Raw genomic sequence first — 23,622 nt, forward strand, 5'->3', positions numbered from 1 at the left:
TTATTCCGATCCTACCTTATGGGATTTGTATCGAACAACTTGTATAATTTTATTAAATAAATTTCAAGTTTTTATATTTAATATTTTATCAATCTATCTTCCGCTGCCAATTGTGATAATGTTATAAATCATTACGCATAAACTCACCGTCTGGGCCCACCAAAAATCGAGGTGTGACACCGATAAAGATAAAACATATTTTGAAATTGGATGAATACTGAGCGGTGAAAAGGCTGGCCTCTTATACATAACTAGCAATTTTTCCTTAAGGATAAAAGGGTAACCTGTAACATGGTAATATTTTTTCACAAGCATAACAGTAAGAAAAAACAAGAATGTACATGTTCCTTCTAACTTAATCTAAACATTAATAAGTTAATTTGCGAAATCGATGGTCAGTTTTGCGCAAATGGTGGCCGATTCCAGATTTCTATTGATCCACCGGTCGATTGCAGAAGGTGATGAATGCCTCACGCGACATTGCCTGACGCCTGGTGAAATCAACGCCTCACATGCGCCTTATGAAATCATTGTGCATCCGTTATGATGAGGTGTTTCCATCACCGCCTCAAGCAGCACGCTAATGCACAACTTTTAAAATCAAGCGACCCGCTTACATTAAAAATGACCGGTTTTAACACAAACCAAGAACCCATGTCAAATTGAAACAATTTTGCTCTGGTGGGAAGCTTCAAAGCTATTCAAGTATGGTGATTACAACATATTAAAACACAATCTATAATCACAGTATGAAAATGTAACTCAAGTAATTGCATGCAAAAAGCATCCCATGAGTTTGCATAGAAAAAACTCGAATGAATGTTCACGCTCGGAAAACGGGCCAGAATTATTATGAGTGGGGTGAAATTTAAGAAATTTCTGCTTAATTTAAAGGGCAAGCTTTCTCGAACTCCTTCTGCTCTTTGCGGCATAATTCAAATTCATCAGTGTTGTAGTACATGCAGCCCGCATAAGCATCCATCTCTTTTGTACACTTCTGATGAAGATCTTTCAACCTGCATGGTAACCAAGTTAGAGAAGTTTAGACCTGTTTACTTATGAATGGATTCTCCAGGTTTGATTGATCTCTAACAGGTCAAACACATAAAAGCTTTACAGAAAACGGGTCAAAGAACTTAATTAACATAAATTAAACTAATAATAGCATAAAAGAACGGAAATTTTTCACCAAATTGTAACCAAGTTTCATACCGAAGTCACTCAGTTTTTTTGTTCCTCTAAAGTTGCTCGACCTTCATTAGGTGTTCCAATAGTGTGAAATTCTATTATAAATGTTCAAATTTTTAGAAATAAAGTGACCTAAATGTAACATAATTAAATCTTAGTTACCATTTAGTGATTATTTTTTTTTGATTTGACTAAAATTGAACAAATATGAAACTTGGTTGTTATCCAGTTAAAAAAATGTCTTCACTACTACCTCCTACTTTAAATTTGAAAAAAAACTAATCACTAAACAATATCTATGATTCATATATGTTCCATTTAGGTCACTTGACTTTTAGAAGTTTTTAACATTTAAAAAAAATCCAATATTCGAACCTAATGAAAGTTGAGTGACTTTAGAGAAACAAAAAAACAGTGACTTTAGTGGACCACTTAAGAAACTTGGTTACTAATGAGTGAATAATCTCCTAAAATGGGATGTAGTGTACAGTGGCGAAGCTTGAGGTTTCTGACCGGGGGTCGAAAACCTATATACCCAAAAATTTCTATAAAACCGGGGGGTAAAAACGTATATACCCAAAATTTTCTATACAAAAACTACATACTCTCCACTACTGAGCGAAAAGTTCGGGGGGTCGGCCGCCCCTCCCACCCCCACTAAGCTACGCCAATGGTAGTGTACACATTGGAGTTTATATTATAGTGTGAACGTATTTCACAAAGATTCCCCAACCACGCTAAATTGTTGTGAAGTTTTAGTCAAGAAATTCAATAATTGTCCAAACAATAAAGTTTTGGAGTATTCTAAAGATAATAAGAATAAATGACAAAGATAAATAGCAATTAATTAATCTAATAACAAGCAAGAAAAAACAAACAGTAACAATAATCCTAATGACTAATTAGAATAATCAGCAATTAGCCAAATAAAAGTCAGGTTTTGACACAATTATGGGTCAACCTTGTCTTGTACCACTATTGGTCCTTTTGGTCGGTCTACGTTTCGCGAAAACTTCCACAAGTACTATCATTTAACGGGATATTTCAAGCACTCCCAGTCTTGATGCTTACATGTGTGTGTGCACAAACGCTATTGTAAAAACAAACACACATATCTCAGCACCCCCAATCAAATAGCTTCATTTTGTGCCAACTATAAATACTAACCGAGTAACATCTAACAATCTTATACACAAACAATTAGAAATCACAAAATTAAAGTCAAGATATGTAACAAACATGAAAGAAGATGATACAATTTAGTTAATAGTTATCATGGGTTTCAGTTGTTAGAATGTAGGGTTTTAGCTTCACCCACAGGGCTACAGGTTGAATGAAATAAATATACACTAGGGTTAACATATAGCAACAAAAAAGCCTCAATAATATAAAATTTATTTGAAAAGATGCTTGCATAGAGGATGGTCAAGCAGGCATGTGACCTGGAGATCACAGGTTCTTGCTTTTGTTCCTACAGTGCTGGCAAGATTATAATTTTATTGTTACAAGTATCTTTTATTTTGATCTCTAATTATCAAGCAGCAGCAGCATCACTAATAATCGAATCAGTTATCAAGCACCTATAACTTATCAGACACTTAGGAAACAGTGAGTGGATGCAGCGTTGGTTTCATTTAACGACTGCTTACTACTTGTAACTTCTCAAACAGAACACTTCGCAGAAATTAAGATTAGCAAACAGTACGAGAAAACATGTACACTAAGTCAGTGTTACCAAATTCTTAAGTGTAAGATTAGACCAAATTCTTACACCTTAGATGGTATGGGCGGGCTGGATCCTATGACAATATATATAAAAGGAAAGTCGGCACTCAGGACCAGATAGATAAAAATAATGCATGTTGGACAATTGTCACTGTGGCTAAACTCCCCAAAAAAAGATGCTTGTGGTCTCAACATAAGACTACGCTTTGAAGAACAAATGAGTTGACTGAGCTTAAAAACTGAATATATACAAGCATTGCACTTCAATTGCACTTTGTCACAAGACCTCAAATTGGCTCTATGACAGTGAATGCTCTGATTGACTCATCTTGATTCATGAAGCATATAAACGAAGCTGATAGAGTAGTTAGTTTCTCTAGCTAAGTCCAATAAGTTTTTTGACACTAAGATTAACATGGTATCTAGAAGTGAGAGGACCCCATGTCAATGTGTTGTATATAGAACACGGTGCATAAGATAAGCTAAGAGTTGCTGTTTTAGTCTATGTTTTAAGCATTACATAATTAACTAGTGCTCAGAAGTAGCAATGAAACAAAAGACTATTGGAGCAAGACGGAGATGAAAAAGAACTGTAAACTACGTATCACTTCATTGGAAAAAAAAGGCACTACATATGCAAAAGCAAGGCTGCAAGAGTATCTGTATAATTTATAAGGATGACTGGAGGTAATGTCATAAGATATTACTTACTCATCTCAATGTTCCACATTGGCACATTCTATTGTACAACTAAACTTGGTAAAAATGACGAAAATGGAACACAAAGCAGAATGATCAATATCAATGTGAAACTTTAGAAAGCACAAGCTTCAATAATTTCCAATAGAAACTCCAGAAAGAAGGATGCCTAAACCCTAATTTAATGACAATATATATGTGATAAATTGTTTTTTACTTCGATTTATTGTTTGTTTTTCATCAACTTTGATCTAATCTCGGTGCGAATGTATGTGTAGATTGGAAACTAGAAGGTAACGAATAATGATGTCAATTTTGTTGTTCTATGACATTACAACACTTAGAAAGTACAATCAAATTACATCCAAAACTGCAACTATAGTTATCCTATCAAAACTAAAGTCCAAAAGCACTCTTCTCCCTCCAAAAACAAACCAACTATGATACAACCATTGCAATCTCCGTTTCCACTGCAACTATAGTTATACATCATACACACAACTTATTTCGGGTGAGCATATATATATATATCTGTAGCCTAACAGAACAAAATCTCCGTTTCCGGTGCAAAATAACACCAATTCTGACCTAATCACCACTCAAATAGGGATGAGATCCGTACTGAAAACCAGTAATAATATAAACCAAATACTGTATAGAATATGGCAGTATGGTACCTGTTCAGTACAGGTAGTGCAAAAATACCGAAAAATACCAAAACCGACTGGTACCTAAACCGAAAACCCTAACAATGACTACCTGTACCGATTTTGCTCGGACTATATCGGTTCGGTAACGGTACCGGTACTCGGTAAAAGATGCTCGTCCCTACGCTCAAATACACAAAAAAAAAAGATATGTATACTATTACTTACAATGACAAAACACAGCGAGTAACTTGTCTGCCTTTATCAAGGCACTTCTCAGGGTTCGGATCCTCCTTCTTACACTTGAGAAACGCAACATTTTCACCTCTGCATCTCGTCGCAATGTGCTTCGATGCTGACATCAGCACCGCCGATGTCGGAACAGGTTCTGATGCAGCGTCTACAGTACTCGCCATCGCAAATTTGACCTAAATCTCAAACCCTAACAAACAACAAAATCCACACATACAGATCGAAGTTGATGAGAAAACAAAGAGTAAATTAACGCATAGATTGTTGTAAATTAGGGTTTACGCACCTTCTGGTTCAACCGGAAATTGACGAAGTGAGAGGAATTGTTCTCGGACTCGATCCAGAGCAGCTGGGCGGCTAAACGAGTATATTCGGGTTCAGATGGATAACCCGGTTAATAAACGGATCTAAATTTGAGTTGTAGTATAACTAGCGGGTAGGGTATAACCCGTGGTTCGTGACGGGCCGATTTTTAATAAAACTAGTTGATTCCATACGCGCGTTGCGGCGGGGACCTAATGTCTGTGAAATGCGTGTCGGCAACGGCAAGCAGATACCGAATATCAAAACACAAATAAGAATTACGTGGTAATGAAGTCATTTCGTCCTAAAAAAGCGATTTTAAATAATCTAATATATAATAATAGGACCCACACGTCCTACATATTGGAAATTCGGTTGTTTTCAGTTTAGTTATTACGGTACTAACACGTTAAAATATGGATGAGCTCGGTACAGATAAAGGCACCAAAAGTACCAATCCGGAAAATCATCGAAATTAGGTATCGGCACCGAAAATGTTCGGTACCATACGGTATGGTATTTGAGGGTAAAAACCGGTGGATACCGATGCCGAACCGATACCGAAAATGTCAAAAGTCAGTACCATTCGGTACTGAAAATATACCCAGTTTGGTAAATTTGATTCCAGTACCGGTACCCAATACCATTTGCTCATCCCCTTGATGATGTTACTATTCATTGGGTTGTGTAAGAAAAGTAATCTAAACGGTGCAATTACTTGCGTTGCTACGTTGTTACAGGATTTGATGAGCTCGGTACCAACCGTTACAGAAAATACCGTTACCAAAAATCCCTAAAAGTGGATACCGGTACCGAATATACCTGGCACAGTACGGTTCGGTACCGGTCGGTACGGTACCGGTATTTGAGGGTAAAAACCAGTGAATACCGGTGCCAAACCGATACCAAAAATGTCAAAAGTCGGTACCGATCCGGTACCGAAAATATACCCGGTTTGGTAAATTTGGTATTGGTACCAGTACCCGATACCATTTGTTAATCCCCTTAATAATACTAGTGTTCAGTTGTCTTCAAATTTTAACATTATTATTATTACTGTTCATTGTCTTAATATTTTAATATATAGGTAATTTGAAGTAATTTAGAAATTTAAGTGTAACGATTTTTCTATATGTAATTTTGTTAACTAAAAGAGCAATTTGATCATATAGAATGACTGAATTGTCATTTTCGTTAACAGAAAAAATGAATGAAATTAACTCAATGGACTAAAATAACAACGATGAAACCGTTTTGGATTCACATACGAAAAATGAAACATTTAGACTAAATTAACAAAATGGCCCAAACCACAGGAACTAAAACGACATTTAACTCTTTAATTTTTAACCGCAATTAGCCTACTCATAATTATACATTGCAATACTCATAACCTGTTGAAACAATGGTTAACGCAAGGATAACCAAAAGGATCGTTTCACTTATGGGGTTCAACCTCTTCTCTTACTCGTATCGGTGGCCTGAGATCTGCAAAACAGTAAACACCGTTAGTCTCGTTAAGAGGGGGGAAGGGGGTTTTCCCTCTTAACCAGGCTCCGGCGTGAGAATAAGTACTGCTCTGAGAGGAATAAAACAGCGTGTGTATAGAGTGAGTAAAGAGAGCCAAGAATCCCGAACCTGAATGATGAAGGGTCCTATTTATAGCCGGAGGGTGAAGAAGAAGGAAGCAGCTATGCCAGCTGTGGGTGCGCGCCAGCTGTCCGACCAAGGGGAATATCCTCTTGGTCTGCTCTGTCGCGAAGGGTGTAGTGGTACACGTGGCGTCCTTGTATTCGCCTGTGCTGGGTACCTCGTACTGGTCATGTCAGCCCTGCTCCCTGGATTGTCGCAGGCCTATGTGGCCTTCTGTTAATGGTGACACGTGTTGTCCTTTATGTTGGGCAAAGCATCTTTGATGCCAGCTGTGAACCGCCTAGTTGTCTTCTGGAAGCTTCTAGAATGTTCTGGTGACATGGATGCCTTGTGTGCACAAAAGTGGTGTGGTCCCTGCCATGTAGGCAGGGAATTGGGACCATACCTCTTCAAGTCCCCCCAGTCCAGTGTGCCTTCTAGTTGAGTTAATCGTCTAGGAGGGATTCTGGACTTATGAGAGTTATGATCTCCATGCGTCGCGTTGAAGTTGGTTCATATAAAGTGAGCCAAATGGGGGCGTGCCGCATGGTTTTTACCTTTTGAAAAAGTGAGCCAAATGGACGCATGCCGCATGGGTTTTGGCTTCTTAAAAAAGTGAGCCAAATGGACGCATGCCGCATGGGTTTTGGCCTCTTGAAAAAGTGAGCAAAATGGACGCATGCCGCCCGGGTTTTGGCCTTTTGAAAAAGTGAGCCAAATGGACGCATGCCGCATGGGTTTTGGCTTCTTGAAAAAGTGAGCCAAATGGACGCATGCCGCATGGGTTTTGGCTTCTTGAAAAAGTGAGCCAAATGGACGCATGCCGCATGGGTTTTGGCTTCTTGAAAAAGTGAGCCAAATGGACGCATGCCGCGTGGGTTTTGGCCCTTTTGTGTTTCCTTCTGTTGGAAGTTTGGTGGTTATGGGGAAGTGTTTGGTGTGACCGTCTGACGTCCCTGTCTTTTCGGAGGTGAACAGTTGCTTTTGCAGTGACTTTCTGTCACATCAGCAGACCCTGTCGCCCATGCTTCCCGAAAAACGAGCCGACGTCTTCTCTCTCCTTTGACGTGTCAGTCATCTATTGGGTGCTTTTCCTGTTTCCTGACGGTCCACTATCCATCGCATTAAATGCGATGGGTATAAATAGGGGGCGGTTATCCCTTTCTTCCTTCATTCTTGAATTCTAAGTGTGATTTTCTCTCTATCCTCCTCTTGTGTTTTCCCATCGTTCATATTTTCTTGAGTTCAAATCATCTTCTTCTTGACCTTTATCATGGCTGAGAAGAATCCAACTCAGAAGAAAAGGAAGCATAGAGGTAGGGCTCCTCCTGGTCCAGACCAAGCCGTTATTAACTGGAAGGAGGAGGAATTTCAGATGCTTGTGAGGGGGATGAACTTCCGTTCCGAGTGGGAAGCTCAGTACCCTCCTCCTGGATCTACTGCATTGGATGCCCCTCCGGGTTTTATCACGTTATATGTTGCTTATTTCCGGGAAGGCAATTTTAGGTTGCCTATTACGAAGTTCACTGCTGCTGTGTTGAGGGGTTATGGGCTCCATATTTCTCAAATAAATGCGATTGGGCTTCCTCGGATTACCCATTTCGAATTCGTCTGTAGGTCTTACCGTGTTGATCCTACTTTTGAGATGTTTAACGCTTTCTACAGCGTTACGTATACCAGCGGCTTTTACTCTTTTCAAGCTAGGTCAGGGGTTGCCCCGGTGTGTTCTGTGCCGTTAAAGGGCATCCATGACTGGAAACAAAAGTTTTTTTTTATATCCGTCGTGGTGTGATTCCAACAGATATGTTATACCGGCAAGTGAGTCAAGGGATCCCTAAGGTGGATGTTCTTCCAAACGTTGCTGCTCAAGACTGGTATAAGAAGATAACTGCGAAGGCGACTGCTATTTCTCAACTGGATGAGATGGCTTTAGTTGGTGCAGGGATGAGTTTGTTGTGGGTTCCTAAACATCCGCTGGGTCAACCTGCGTATAGCCATAAGGGCAAATGTATGGTTCTTTCTTGTCTTACCACTTGATTATTTCCCTTTATGTTTACTATGTGTCCTTACTTTTGTTGCCATTTTGCAGTTGGTTACAGTTTGTTGAATGCTTTGGACCCTAAATCAGCGGGTGCCATGGTTGAAGCTATCCAGGCTGATGGGCATCCGACGTGGTTGGAGCAGATACGGGGTCGGTTTTTGCACCCTACCGACGAAAGCCTGAGCAGATATGCTGATGAAGTTCTAGGTGAAGATGTTTGGGATGACTTTGTCGATTCGGGTCGAGAGGAAGTTATCATCCTTTCTAGTGGGAGTTCTGACCCGAATGTTGAAGATCTAACCTCTCATTACGCGCGTGCAGGTACCGCGCCTGGTGGTGTTGCTGACCCCGTGCATGAAATTGTTGGGGATGATGATGATGCGGAGGCATCTGTTGATCCGTCTGCCCAGTTGAAGACGAGAAAGAAAGCACGGACTGATAGGTCTGTAAGGAGAGAGGAGAAGTCTGAGAGTAAAGGTGCTGGTTCTTCTCGTAAGTGACCCTCTACTCATCCTTGTCTAGGTTATGTGGTAGTTTCTGATACGTTGTCTGGCTTAGGGGTTGGTGAAAAGGGTCAACAGTCAGATCCTGATGACAGTGCTACCTTATCTGAGCACATGAAGAAAAAAGCTCTCGATGATCACAAACGTCGCCTTGATGAGCAGGCTGCTGCTGTTTTTGCTGCCAAGAAGGCAAAGCTTCAAAAAGAGGCTCCCCCAGCGCCCTCAGAGTCTGAGATTGATTTGGGCGTGTTTAGTGGAGGTCGTGGGAATTTGTTGGAGGAGATATATGCTGCCTCTGCTCCTCTTCCTGGTAATTTTCTTTCATTGTACGTTTGTCGTATCTTTCCTTGGATTGCTCTTTAATTGTTGTCTTATGGCAGTATTCAAGACTAGCAAGAAGCCTCGGGCGGCGGACATTTCTCGGATTACTCCACCTACTTCTCCTCCGTCGAGGACTGTTGGTCTGACCCCTCCGCGTGATGGTGCTGATGCAAACGTGGGTGGTGGTGAAGGGTTTGTTGAAGGTACGTTTGAAGGAGGCGATGCGACTGGGGGTGATGTTGGAGGTGATAAGGGTAAAGGTGTTGAGGTGCAGATGGAGTCTAGTGAGACTACTCCGCAACAAACCATCTACACTAAACGTCCTCCCGGTGGAGGTGGAGCCACTTCTGGCCTTGTGCGAAGCCCGCACTTTGAACATAATCCTGATGATTCCTGGGGTAACCCAGCTTGTGATGATTTGCCTCACGTCCCCCGCTGGGGCCTTACTCAGGGCTCTCGAATGACTGATTTCAAGAATTGTCATGAGTTTTTCTCTTTGTCACTTCCGCCTGCTGAGAGGATGTTCCAGAAGAATCGCAACCGCTTTGCCCTTATAGACGACCATGTTAGTGCTGGGGTTCACTTCTTTGCCACATCGCAAGAGATTCTTCGCGAATGGAGGTCGATGGGGGAAGAAACTCTTGAGTTTGAGGAGGCGAAGAAGTCGTTTTCCGAAGAGAAAGAGAAGTTTAATGCGGAGAAAAAAGGCTTGCAATGGCGGGTTGCTGAGGCTGAGCGGAAGCTTGAAGAGCAGAAGCAGTTGAACGAGCAAAAACAGAAGGATTGGGAATCTGCATGTGCTCGTACGAACTTGGAGATGCAGTCGCAGCGTGATGCTATTGTGCGGCTGTCTGGTGAGAAGACGGCCCTTGCTGATGAGGCGCATCAGGCGCGTCTTGCTGCGGAGAAGAAAGAAAAGGAGTATGTTGCTCGGATCGACAAGCTGGAGCTTCTTGCTCAGGAGAAGGCTGCGGAGTGTGAGACTGTTCAGCGTCTTCTTGATGAGAAGACGGCTGAATGTCGTGCTTCTGAGCTTCTTGCTGAGGAGGCCTCAGCTGATAGTAGGTGGTTGCTGTCTCACGGTGTTCTACGTTCTTGTTTGCCTTGTTTTTTCATTTCATGTTGTTTTTGTCTTTGTATATTTCTGTTCTTACTCGATCCTGTTTTTCTTGTAGCTTGCTGATCGTATTTTGCATTCTTCTGAACTTGCCCGCTATATGTTTAAATTGGGTAGGGCAGGGTATAATAGTGGACGCAAGTTTGGGTATGCTGAAGGCAAACTTGCGGCCATGAACAATGAGAAGGATTTCCACTTTGAGTTATATAAAGATGATTGTGACGGTGCTTATGCTGAGAAGCGAAAAGAGTTTTCGACGCTTGATTTAGCTGTTGTTCGGGCCTCTGGGAAGTTGGCTCACAAAGCGAATGGAGTAGCTTTGTTGAAAAAAGCTTTGGGAGAAGATGGCGATGGTGCTGCGGGAGGTGCTGGCTCCAGCCATACTTGATAGGCTGTTTCCGGCCAGCGTGCCGTGTATGGCCCTGAATGGGCTTGTAATGGGTGTTTTAAGACAATTTTAATTTTCTTGACTGTGGTTGTGTGTATTGACATATATTTTACCGATTTGACTTTTGGTTATGCAAATTTTGAAATCGTCATAATATGTGCATGTTTAATTACTTTGATTAGGTGTCACGAATGAATGATGGCACTGACAGGTGATGTTGTGTTATTACAATGTTTTTATTCTGTCGTTTAAGTATGCGCGCCTGTATGTGACATACGAAGTGATCGAGTTGCAGGTTATTGTGTGAGCTCAGCTGGGATCACAGCCTTGGGAGCATTACAATGTTTAGTTACCTTGCTATCGATATTTTCGTGTTTATGTGGCCACGAAGTTATGTTCTTTGGCGTTTTGTAGGCTTTGGTTGTGTTTCTGACCCGGCTGTTCACTTGGTTGTGACGAGCCTTGGAGGTCTACAATGTTTCCTATGGTCGAGCCATTGATGTTTTCGTGTACGCCCAAAGTAATAAATGCAGTTGTGACAAAAAATTTGCATGAAATAAAGGTAGCCAAACACTTCTTGTATTAGGTAAATGTGTCGGCGATTCGCCCTGTACGATTACATGTTTGCATTATATGTAGCATTTTCGTAACTGTTGGGCATTCCAGGTTCGTGGAACCTCTTTGTCGTTCATGGTGCGTAGCTTGTATGCCCCCTTGCCGAGGACCTCATCAATGATGTACGGGCCTTCCCATTTGGGAGCCAGTTTCCCCGGTTTTTCTGCGTTGGACACTTCATTGTCCCTTAAGACATAATCTCCTGGGTTGAAGGTGCAGATCCGGACTCGGGAGTTGTAATACTTTTCAAGCTTTGATTTGTATTTGGCTTCATTGATTGCTGCCATCTCCCTCCGTTCTTCTAGGAGGTCCAGGTCGATCCTCCTTTCTTCTTCGTTATTGATCAGGTTCATGGAGAGCATTCTCGGAGATGGAAGCCCGATTTCCGCTGGGATCACAGCCTCGGACCCATAGACCAAGCTAAATGGTGTTTCTCCATTGCTTGTTTTTGGCATTGTTCTATGGGCCCATAATATGCTGGGTAGTTCATCGACCCACCCACGTCTTTTTTCACCGAGCCTTGCCTTTATGCCATCGACGATGCTCTTGTTGACTGCTTCAACTTGACCATTCCCTTGCGGATGTGCAACCGACGAGAAGGTATGTTCGATGTTTAGTTCCTTGAACCATCGTTCGAGATCATCTGCTGCAAAGTTTGTTCCATTGTCGGTGATGATTCTGAGTGGTAGGCCGAACCGGCATATGATTTGTTCCCATATGAATCGTTTAACGACTGCCGACGTGGTTGATGCGAGTGCCTTTGCTTCTACCCACTTGGTGAAGTAATCGACCGCGACTATGATGAACTTAACTGCCCCGGAGCTTCTGGAAAGGGGCCCACCATGTCTATGCCCCATTGCTGAAAAGGCCATGCGGTTGTTACTGGTACCAGCTCGTTTTTGGGGCGCATGGTTTTCGGTGCGTGCCTCTGACAGCCACTGCATTTTCTCAACTCTTTCACGGCATCGAGGTGCATCCCGGGCCAGTAGTATCCGACATTCATTACTTTTGCCACTACCATTCGCGGCCCGGTATGGATACCACAAATGCCTTCATGTACTTCCCGGATCAGATAGTTTGCGTCGTCGGCATCAACACATCTTAGCAGCGGGCCGAGATATGACTTTCGATACAGTATCCCGTATGCCATCTGATAATGTTCTGATTTATATTGTATCTTTCGCGCCTCAGCTTTGTTTTCTGGAAGTATCCCGGACTGTAAGTACATGATTATGGGTGTCATCCAGGACGTGGTTCCTGTTTGGATGACGCTGACTTCTCTGAGTGGAACAGATGGGTTGCTCAAAACTTCTATGCGCACATCCTTTGCTAGGTGTTGGAAACTTGTCGACGCAAGCTTGCTCAAAGCATCTGCCGGCTTGTTTTCGCTGCGGTTTATGTGATGCACCTTGTAGGAATAGGAAGTTTGTAACAACGTCTTCGCTTGGTTGAGATAGAGTGCCATTATGTCGCCCTTGACTTCATACTGGCCGTTGATTTGGCCTGCTACTAACATGGAGTCCACATGTGCTTCGATGTGTCGGACCCCCATTTTGATTGCCAAACGCAAGCCGGCCAGAAAGGCTTCATACTCTGCTTCATTGTTTGTGCTCTTGAAGTCTAGGCGTATGGCGTATGTGAACTCATGTTTGTCAGGGCTTACTAGCCTTAGCCCTGCGCCTGCCCCATCTTCGTTGGATGCACCATCTGTGTACAGTAGCCATGGCTCTTCTGTTTGTTTTTTCTCAGCTTTCTCCATCGCCTTGCATTCTCTGTCTTTGTCGTCTGGCACTTCTGTCATAAAATCTGCCAAGACTTGGCCCTTGATTGATGGACGTGGTCTGAAAACCACATTGTGTCCCCCTAGCTCTATTGCCCATTTGGCCAACCTTCCTGATACTTCTGGCCTTGCTAGGATATTCCCAATATTGTAGTTTGTTAGCACGTGGATGACGTGATTGGCGAAATATCTGCGCAGCCTTCTTGACGCGTGAATCAGTGCAAGGACAAGCTTTTCCATGATTGCGTATCTGGTTTCTGGGTCGGTCAAGGTTCTAGACACATAATACACAGGTGTTTGGACACCTTGACGATCAACAAGCAGTACGGCTCCGACTGCCTTGTCGGAAGCTGAGAGGTACAGGACCAAAGGTTCTACTTTGTTTGGTGCGGTTAGAGTTGGCAGCTTGATGAGACAGTCTTTCATCTCGCGGAACGCATTTTCTGCTTCCGGAGTCCATTGGAACTGGTTTTTCTTCATGCAGTTGCGCAAGGTCTTGATGAATGGGAAAGATTTTGCAGCGTGGTTAGCTAGGAACCGATTGAGTGCTGCCAATCGTCCTGCAAGCTTTTGCATGTCTTTGACGTTTGCTGGTGAAGGCATCCTTTCTATGGCCTGGACCTTTTCTGGATTCACCTTAAAACCATCTTTAATGACTACGAAGCCCAAAAACTTTCCTTCTTCCATTCCGAATGAGCACTTTGCTGGATTCAGTTTGATGCTTACGCTGCACAGCGTGTTGAAGGTCTTCTGGATATTTGTCAGCATCGCGCTCTTCTCCTTGCTCATGATTACCAGATCATCCATGTACACTTCTATGTACTTACCGATGGCGTCACTGAATGTTTCGTTCATCAACCTTAATATGATAAGGAAAGACATCATTTTACACATATTGGTATGGTTAAGTCAACTCTATTTGGCTTTTACATTATCTATTTAAGATGCATGAACTAAAATATGTTAGATTATCATACTGTATATAAATTAGAGTTAATCACTTCGTTATTTCTTTGTTATTTTTCATTCAAAAGACAACGTAGTTTGCATTTTGTTGGTACTTGAATTGAATCCACGTGATTATTATGTTAACTAGTTGTTTTCCGCCGCGCGTTGCGGTGGGGACCTAATGTCAGCAAAACGCGTATCGGCAACGGCAAGCAGATAACGAAAATCAAAACATAAATAACAATGACGTGGTAACGATAGTCACTCCGTCCTAAAAAACGATTTTAAATAAACTAATATATAATAATAGGACCCCACACGTCCTACATGTTGGCAATTCAGTTGTCTTTAGTTTAGTTATTACGGTGCTAACACGTGAAAATATGGACGAGCTTGGTACAGGATTTGATGAGCTCGGTATCAACCGGTACCGAAAATACCGTTACCGAAAATCCCCAAAAGTGGGTACCGGTACCGATTATACCTGGTACGGTACGGTTCGGTACCGGTCGCTATTGGTACGGTACCGGTATTTGATGGCAAAAACCGGTGAATACCGGTGCCGAACCGGTGCCGAACTGGTGCCGAACCGATACCGAAAATGTCAAAAGTCGGTACCGATTCAGTACCGAAAATATACCCGGTTTGGTAAATTTGATACCAGTACCGGTACACGATACCATTTGCTCATCCCCTTGATGATGTTACTATTCATTGGATTGTGTATGACAAATAATCTAAACCGGTGCAATTACTTGCGTTGCTACAGGATTTGATGAGCTCGGTACCAACCGGTACCGAAAATACCGTGACCAAAAATCCCCCAAAGTGGGTACCGGTACCGAATATACCTGGTACGATACGATACCGATTCGGTATTGAAAATATACTCGGTTTAATAAATTTGATACCTGATTTCCTTTACTGTTCATTGAGTTTGAATTTTAATATAAGAATAAAATAATAATAATAATAATATAAGGATAATTTGAGACGTATTTTAGTCTTTTTACATAGTATCACTATGAGAGCTTTTTAGAATGATGTATGTACATATGCATTATACATTCAAAAGAAGAAATACACATTATATGATTTTAAACTTGTGATTAATAGTGTTTTATATTTTTTAAATAATTAATTTTTAGTAGTATATTATATATTCTTTTATTTTTTAAACTTTTAGTTATAATCAATTAATCATACCCAGTAAATCTCATAAATATCAAAGCTACTTATAGGGTCTAGGGAGGGTGAGATGTAGGCACACCTTACCTCTATCCCTAGGGATAGAGACACTGCTTCCAGAGAGACCCCCGATACCAAAGGCATATAGTAGAAAAGCGAGAAACCAAACAAATCTATAAACAGAGCACTATTAAATAGCAAAGAAGTGGTGGCTAGGTAAAATGGTGAAATAGAACAAATATTTCAAATTACAAGATCCCACTTAAGCATTTATGAAAAAACAATCAGTGCAAATTCCGCCTAGACCATAAAGAAAGAAACGCTAAGCAACTACCCCAATAGTCAGACCTAATGAATCTACTCCTAGAAGTCCTTAACCTTAATACTACGTCTCCATAAACCCCTATCTTGGACCATATCCTCAGAGAGGTGTAACTCTTGCAAATCTTTCCTAATCCGCTCATCCCAAGTCAACTTGAGCCTACCTCGACTCCTCCTCCCTTCCAAAGTTAGGCCTTCTGCTGCTCTAACTGGCGTTGTCAATTGCCTCCTTTTCACACGCCCAAACCACTCCCTCCTTTATGTTATCCGAAATAGTAGCTACTCCTGACATTTCCCTAAAATCCTCATTTCTTATACAGTCTAGCCTTGTGTGCCCACACATCCACTTTAACATTCTCATTTCTGCTACATCCATCTTGCGCTATTGTGCTTTCTTAATGGACCAACACTCTGTGCCATACAACATAGCATGTCTGATTGCATACCTATAAACTTTCCCCTTTAATTTAGTTGGGAACCTTTTACCGCACAAAACCCCAGTAGTTGCTCTCCACCTACACCAACTAGCCTGGATGGGATGTGCTACATCGCTATCTATCTCCCCGCCCCTTTTTACAAACGATCCTAAATACTTGAACTTAGTAACTTGCGGAACCTGTTGATCGTCAATAGTAATTTGATTGTCATCGTCATCGCCCGCACCACTGAAATTACAATAAAGATACTCAGTCTTGGAGCGACTAATTCTTATACCTTTGCCCTCTAAAACTGCTCGCCAATCCTCTAACCTTGCATTCATGCTCTGTTTAGTCTTCGCCATTAACACAATATCATCTGCGAAAAGCATGCACCATGGAATTGTCTCTTGAATCGACCTAGACAACTCATCCAACACTATCGTGAAGAGAAACAGACTCTACATAGACCCTTGGTGAAGTCCTATCTCAACAGGGAAGAAATCGGTATCCCCTACAGGCACACAAACACTAATTTCAGATCTAACATACATATCTCTGATTATGTCAACATACTTCCCAGGAACCCCTCTATATTCCAAACTATCCCAAATTAATCTACGTGGTACACTATCATATGTTTTTTCAAGGTCAATGAACACCATATATAGATCCCGCTTCTTCTCCCTGTATTTTTCCATCAATCTTCTTAGGATGTGTATCGCTTTTGTAGTTGCCCGCTCTTGCATGAAATTAAACTGGTTTAACGAAACCTGGGTTTCTCTTCTAATTCTAGTCTCGATTATCCTCTCCCATAATTTCATAGTATGACCTAGCAGCTTTATCCCTCTGTAATTCCCACAACATTGGGCGTTATAAGGTACTATGACACTACTTCTCTACTAAGGTAATAAATGGTAATTAATAATTCTTAAGTATTTGTTTTCCTATTAGTAGTATTTTATTTATCGGTTAATTTGTTTTTTAGTAATTAATTTGCCTTTGTACTTTTTTTATAAAAATTCTACATTCCCATCTATGTTTATTTGACTGCACATTGTGACGATACGTTACCACAGGCATTGGACGGTATCAGTTCGGTTCCTTATAGTACCAGTACGATACATGCACTCGATATCATCGATCAATAACGATAAAAACGAACACCAGTACCAACACCGATATTGTTCGAACGGTATCGATCTATTCGTATTGTCACGGTACTAATATCGGTACTGATATTCATTTATTATTGCACATAGATTTGTACAATGAAAAAAATTATCCGGAAACCATAAAATGAATACAGGTATCCATACTAATGATGTTTCTTATGGTACGGTAACGATACAATATCAATTTATCGAAAGAAAAATAAAACAATAAAAATAAATACCGATAGCGAACCGACTTTGTTCGTTTGTTTTTTGTTCGGTTAACTACGATAGCGGCATGATATACGTTATCAAACAAGAAACCATAAAAATGAATACATAAGTGTACCAATGTTGTTCGATTCGGTACAAAATGGTAGCGATGTCGTGTTAGATTATCAAAAACAATAAAAATAAATATAGTGCCTATATAGATGTTGTTCAATTTGTTTCGGAACGATACCGGCACAATATTCGTTTCAATAAAGTTTATATCACAATGTTGAAAAAATAAAATAAACATAAAACGCAAATCAACCGAACTGATATCAACTGAACAACATTGGTACTAGTATCGATATTCGTTATTGTTTTTGATCGATATAAGGTTTTTTCTTTCGATTAATATAGTGAGTGTTGGTACCGTAAGGAACCAAATAGATACCAACTGAATTTTCGCCGCGAAGCGCCTAGTTTGTATTATTTTGAAGACCAACAAAAACCTTATAAAATTCTATAATTTGCAAGACTGCAATAAAACAAGCACAAATATCTATGTACACATGATACACAAATATAGTCAATTCCCTACATCACATGTTATGTTCCACACATACATATGTTCGTCACATATAGACACATGTATGTATGCAATAACATGAAGACATTTGACATTGGATGCATAGTTAATCTCATGTATACACAGGGTAACATATACATAAGATAATGTACCATTTGACATGATATACAAAAAAGGTGCAATGAGATTGTATGTACAATCAAACAACTAATGCATCATAATCACAAATCACATTTTCAACTAAAGTTACGAGTAATTAACCCCTCAAATATAGTATAGAGGTCCTTGTTATCGGGTCCAAAAATTTCATCCGCCTTCCTTAAAGTCTCCTAAAATAATCACAATTAATTAGAGACGACATAAGTCTCAAAAGCGAAAGCAGAGTAACGACAACTTGTAGAAACGCATACCTCCTTCGATTGTTTTTGAGAGTTGAGTTCCTTCACATTGGCTAAGAATGAAGCAAACTGCTCGTATGATAACCGGCTCCTGATAAGTTTGTTAAACACTAATGTAAGTACACAGTAAAGCATTACAAGTTGAGGTGGCAGTTAAAACCCGTGTATATGTCAAGAGTCAAATGTAGAAAATTAGTATATATGAAACCAATCATATTGGTGGATTAGCTTAAACAGGTCAAAAATCACCTAAAATATAAATGGGTCAAAACTCGCCTTATTGTACAAAAGGGAAAATTCATGTATCCCATTTTAAACGGGTCAAAACACACAAGTTTCAATGCATAATGTACAATGCCCTTCAAGCATGATATTTTCCTACCGGTAGAGTGGGATTTTACTGGGTACCATTTGTATGACGTCCTAAATCATTTTATATGAAATGAATTATCTTACTATTTAATTAAAAGTTTTGTAAATATATTTTATGATTAAAAATTTATAATATACATAAAAGTAACATAAATGGTTGGTGGATCGACTCAACCCAACTCGACCCATCCCACTTTGACCTACAAATAAATTTTCCTGTTTGCGCTCATTTCTTAAAAAGTATAGTGGTTATATTTTCATTTTCACAAATATGATCTTTTGTGACAATTAAAAAAGTTAATCACTACAAAAATAATGAGATTACTTAAGTAACGCTATTTTCACTAGATTTGCAAGAGTGTCGTGTATTTACCTGACTTGTCTGAAAAACTCTTTGCCATCCACCCGAGTCCTTCCTGAAACAAACACAAAGTACAGTGTTTATGAATGTCACATTTGATCCCTAACGGGTCATATATATAAAATCACAAAAGATCTATAAAAGAAACAGGACTATCGGGTCAAAACGATAAATTCATATTTAACACACAAATAATCTATAAAAATATTTAGAAAACTGCAAAAAGTGTTTCAGGTCACACCTGACCTACTTTAAGCCATACCATAAATTATAAAAAAAAATCTTGTTTTACCCGTAACTAACCCGTCCATTTTGCCACTATTAGAAGTATGCCTGTATTCAGCCTTAGTACCTGACATCGAACCATATGGACTTGAGCTAGTAGATGAAAAGACCGATGATCTTCCATCAACCCCGCCTCTTGCGGATGAAACAGCAATTGAGTGTCTTCTTGGAGAAACGGGCTTAGGTGTCCTTGTTGGCGATGCTGATGCGGATAGAGTTGGCGGTGATCCAGGCGGTGTAAGCCGAGGTGTGTTTGTTTCGGATGCTAACAAAAGGCTTGGTGATATTCGAGGTCTTGACGCTGAGAGTAATAAGATACATGACAAAAAGTCAAACTTAGGCAGTAAACAACCAGAAGAAGTCAATCAACCAAAACGAGTAGGTGAAATATAAACAACGTATATGTTTCTCACCATCCTTTGCAGGCTCATCATTGTACGAATTTCCTATGTCTGAGGATTGACTCCTTATCGATGATGCGCTTTCGTCATATTCTGGAACACATTACATAATCTTTTTTTTGTCAATTTTTTTTTCTTTTGTTGAATAAAAAATAACTTAGATGAGACAAGAAATTAAGTAACCTCCAGAATATGTTTGAGATGATAAACTTGCTTGGCTTTGGAGATTGCCCGCAACAACCGTGGGATCCGCTGCCTATAGTCTCGCAAAACACATGAACGAAAGGGGATTTAATTAGCACAAATGAACAATGCCATACTTTATTATACATTTTTACCCCTGGGTAATTGATTTAGCTGCATCTGATTATTGTAGATAATTATACCCCTAAACAATCATGTAATCCGTAGTGAATAATATGATAATCAGAAGCATAATTTGTTTATGCATAAACTGATTAGGAAACTGCTTACGGTACTTCCGTCTTCATCTTGAAGTGACCTCATGAGTGTCTTTCTGAAGCTCTCCAACTGCATGAAGTAAGACCATGATTTAGTTAATAACTTAGAAACATGTTTAATAAATAACCATTGACTAAACTTTAACTATTTTAATTTGCAACTTGACATTACAAATGACTACATGTCTACATCCAATTAATACAACAACACGTAACCCAAGGGCGGATCTAGGCCACTTTTGTGGGTTCCCAGTAACCCATTCGGTTTAGAAAAAATGGGAAAAATTAGTGAGAATCTACCAATAGGAACCCAGTGAAAAAAGTTCTTAGATCCGCCACTGACGTAACCACTTGACCCATAAGACATAGAGCATACGCACCAGCGAAGAGCAAAGGTGACACGTAAGCACTCGACGCATAAAATATGGAGCATACGTGTCCCCACAGGCCAATGAGAAGACGACACGTAAGAACTTAACATATAAGATTTGGAACATAATAAAATATGTTTTAATTGCCATTTGATTATCATTTTTAGTCAATTTCTATTTTGGTAAACTTGTTGGTCAAATGCTCATTATGTTGACTTTCACTATTTTCTTTCACTTTTTCACTATAGTACTATACAAGATATGAAGATAATAAGTGACCTTATCATAAATCTCTTCACAGATTCAATCTCTTATCCATACAAATGACATTAATTCCATCTTCTAATTGGAAATTATAACAGGTTAGTTAACAGTTTAACAAAACTGTTTATAGTTAGTACAAAATATATTGGTCTTTCACCATCAATAACTTTGCAATACTGTTAGTCACAAAACAACAAATGTACCTTTAGATTCATAAATCATAAAACATCTCAACTTTCATGTAATAATACACACTACACACCCCTAAAAGTAGCCATTTCTCTCTCCTCAACCACAATTCCTAACCCTACCAATCATATTTCCAATCCAACAATCAATCAAGTTCACCAAAAAATTCACAAACTCAAGTACTCAAATCATTACAAATCTCACACAATTCACTTCAAATTAGGTCAAAATGTCAATTACCTTAGCAACATCGCGTTTGAGCTTATTAACCGTCTCCAAAAGCGACGCGTTCTCCTTCAACAAACTCTCCTAACATCACAAACAAACAATAATCATAACCTAAATCCATATATTTAAACTTAAAATCATGTTTGTATAAGTCGCGCTACTCGGCCTAGGCGGACAGTACTCCGTGAGTAATCAGACATTATAGTTTGTATAAGACGCTACTTGGCCTCGGCGGACAGTACTCGGGGAGTAATAAGATATTATAAATTGTAAAGAAATTAATTTTCAAACAATTATATAATATATACATCTCAGATATGATAATTTTACTAATTTTATAACAAAATAAGTTGATATCAATACAAATAAAAAAGATACATGTTCAAAATATTCTTTCATTAGACATAGAAATTAAGTCAAACTTGTCAGAGTTGACCGACTGAATCTGATTCTGACTGATCGATTTCGAGTAACTAGACGATTGTAGCAATAACTCGGTTCTACACCTCGTTTTACAACATTGCTTAAAATCAAACAAAACACACGAAATTGAAAAAACTGAAAACCTACTTTCTCCTGATTAATAACTGACAGTTTATGCAGGTTTTGAGACACCGACGAGTCAAGCGAGTCAATCTGAGCGTACAAATCGGAGATAACCGCCTCCTTGTCGGCGAGTTGTTGCCGGAGATCGGAAGATTCGGATTCTAGGGCGGAGACGCGGCTGGAGAGAGCAATGGAGGTGATTTTGCGAGCAACGTCGAGCTGTTGAAATGGATCGGAAGGTAGAACTGATAAGAGCTCCGGTGGAAGATCGAAGACGGTAGTTTGTGGTGGCTCCGTCGCCGGCGACGGAGTATCCCCGGCCATGAGTTTGTGAGCTGTGAGTATTTTTTTTTATTATTTTGGATTGGATAAAAAATTGAAGTTTTGATATGTGTAGGTGAGATAGATGATGGAATAAATGATGAGATAAGGTAGTTTTGTTTGGGTATTTTTAGTTTTTCTTTTCTTTTTCTTTTTTTATCTTAGGAAGTATTGTGTGGTTCGTATTTGGTTTGGTTGGTGGTGTAGTTTGCTTTGATAGAAGTGGTTGTTGATGGTGGTGGAGAGGGAAGAGGTGGTGATGGTTGGAAGTAGCGGTGGCAATTGTGTTGGGTTTGACGGATTGAGTTGATTTAGTTGGACATGAATCGTAATAGGACTGGCCTGAGGGGTTGGGCGACTGCTCAGGGTCCAATCTCTTTGGGCCAAAAATTTAAATGTGTATATATAAATTTTGGTTCAAATATCTTACGCAAAGATTTCTCTGTTTTTGTGGTTACTATTCTTCATTTATAAGTTCTTATCTGCGTTTTGTCCCATTTCGATTCTGGAAAAAGCCTTTTTAGGCACTTTATCCATTTTTCCCTTTTGTTGATTTTGCCACTCAATTTCTTTTTATTTCCTTGATTAACGGGTAAACATATGAAAGGGTCGGACCTATAGCATAAGTAACTCAGGTTCGGGCCTAGAGTCTCCAATTAAAAGAAAATTTATATGGTAACTATTAATATTAGTGCAAATTTATTGTTTTAGATTTTTTTTATTTCTTATACAAGCAAACTACTCTCTGTTATATTTGTGTTAGATTTTTGCTAGATTCCGAACACGGATAAATGAGTACCGTTTATAATAATCGAAAAAGGAAAAAGAGCCCCAAAATTTCATTTTGCTTTAAACCTTCAAAAAGGTTAGAACGGCCTGTTAATTTGGACATAACTTATTTATGAAACAGGTTTAGTGATTATTTCATATCTTGTTGATATTATATTATGTTCATGGAAAATAGAAAATATACTAAAGTGGTAAAAACTATGTCTTATGCATTAATTGTGATAACTATTGAGTCGATTTGGATAACATTGTATATTTCTAAAATAAAATTAACCCGGAATTGGTGGTGGACTCGGGTTACTCTCGCAGTACTCCGTTTGTCCAGTGGGTACCCCGAGAGTACTCGGGATTGAGTTTGTTGGCCATTAAAAAAAAATTAAGCTTAAAAGTTTCTTAATTTATAATAAGTTTAATTAATGATGCATATATATTATATTATATATGTCCTCTTACTGAATAGAAAATAGAGAGAACATGATAGATAATATGAGACTTTATTCCCTTATTTTTTATGCTATTTAGTATTACTAGATTTCAGTTATAAACAATCAATGATTTTTGACTTTCACTTTCAACTACATAATTAGTTGTGTTAGGTG

At 39.6% G+C, this 23,622-nt stretch overlaps 3 protein-coding genes across 4 annotated transcripts; all 3 read right to left on the minus strand.

Annotated features, from left to right (window-relative positions):
- Window positions 1-632: 632 nt before the first annotated feature.
- Window positions 633-4,953, minus strand: LOC110899155 (NADH dehydrogenase [ubiquinone] 1 alpha subcomplex subunit 8-B). Of its 2 annotated transcripts, none has more exons than XM_022146027.2 (3): window positions 4,798-4,953; window positions 4,488-4,701; window positions 633-1,016 (listed from the first exon to the last, which is right to left on the minus strand). In XM_022146027.2, the coding sequence occupies exons 2-3, from the start codon at window positions 4,673-4,675 to the stop codon at window positions 884-886; spliced, it is 321 nt and encodes a 106-aa protein (XP_022001719.1). In that variant the 5' UTR covers window positions 4,676-4,701; window positions 4,798-4,953; the 3' UTR covers window positions 633-883. The 2 variants fall into 2 exon arrangements, with proteins under 2 accessions (XP_022001719.1, XP_022001720.1); XM_022146028.2 differs by having other exon boundaries at window positions 4,488-4,703; window positions 4,802-4,890.
- A 7,274-nt stretch (window positions 4,954-12,227) lies between these two features.
- On the minus strand, window positions 12,228-16,449 carry LOC110901587. Its single transcript, XM_022148400.1, has 3 exons — window positions 16,115-16,449; window positions 13,694-14,070; window positions 12,228-13,561 (listed from the first exon to the last, which is right to left on the minus strand). Exons 1-3 carry the CDS (start codon window positions 16,447-16,449, stop codon window positions 12,228-12,230), a joined length of 2,046 nt encoding a protein of 681 aa, XP_022004092.1.
- Window positions 16,450-18,024: 1,575 nt separating this feature from the next.
- LOC110899154 (uncharacterized protein At4g15545) lies at window positions 18,025-22,510 on the minus strand. Its single transcript, XM_022146025.2, has 9 exons — window positions 21,938-22,510; window positions 21,380-21,448; window positions 20,329-20,385; window positions 20,038-20,110; window positions 19,867-19,947; window positions 19,521-19,754; window positions 19,181-19,223; window positions 18,448-18,526; window positions 18,025-18,366 (listed from the first exon to the last, which is right to left on the minus strand). Exons 1-9 carry the CDS (start codon window positions 22,235-22,237, stop codon window positions 18,274-18,276), a joined length of 1,029 nt encoding a protein of 342 aa, XP_022001717.1. The 5' UTR covers window positions 22,238-22,510; the 3' UTR covers window positions 18,025-18,273.
- Window positions 22,511-23,622: the final 1,112 nt, after the last annotated feature.

The sequence above is a fragment of the Helianthus annuus genome, chromosome 13 (genome assembly GCF_002127325.2).
Source record: "Helianthus annuus cultivar XRQ/B chromosome 13, HanXRQr2.0-SUNRISE, whole genome shotgun sequence".
In the NCBI taxonomy this organism is placed as follows: Eukaryota; Viridiplantae; Streptophyta; class Magnoliopsida; order Asterales; family Asteraceae; genus Helianthus; species Helianthus annuus.

What these genes read in the sequence shown, in the direction of transcription:
- LOC110899154 (XM_022146025.2), bottom strand. Translation starts at nt 22,237, where the DNA reads ATGGCCGGGGATACTCCGTCGCCGGCGACGGAGCCACCACAAACTACC. An exon ending in TCAAACGCGATGTTGCTAAG is followed by an intron (nt 20,386 to 21,379) that starts GTAATTGACATT and finishes TACTTCATGCAG; the next exon opens with TTGGAGAGCTTCAGAAAGAC. An exon ending in ATCTCAAACATATTCTGGAG is followed by an intron (nt 19,948 to 20,037) that starts GTTACTTAATTT and finishes AATGTGTTCCAG; the next exon opens with AATATGACGAAAGCGCATCA.
- LOC110899155 (XM_022146027.2), bottom strand. Translation starts at nt 4,675, where the DNA reads ATGGCGAGTACTGTAGACGCTGCATCAGAACCTGTTCCGACATCGGCG. An exon ending in ACTCGCTGTGTTTTGTCATT is followed by an intron (nt 1,017 to 4,487) that starts GTAAGTAATAGT and finishes GTTACCATGCAG; the next exon opens with GTTGAAAGATCTTCATCAGA.
- LOC110901587 (XM_022148400.1), bottom strand. Translation starts at nt 16,449, where the DNA reads ATGGCGAAGACTAAACAGAGCATGAATGCAAGGTTAGAGGATTGGCGA. An exon ending in TTAAAGGGGAAAGTTTATAG is followed by an intron (nt 14,071 to 16,114) that starts GTATGCAATCAG and finishes TATCATATTAAG; the next exon opens with GTTGATGAACGAAACATTCA. An exon ending in CATCAAGACCTTGCGCAACT is followed by an intron (nt 13,562 to 13,693) that starts GCATGAAGAAAA and finishes TGTACCTCTCAG; the next exon opens with CTTCCGACAAGGCAGTCGGA.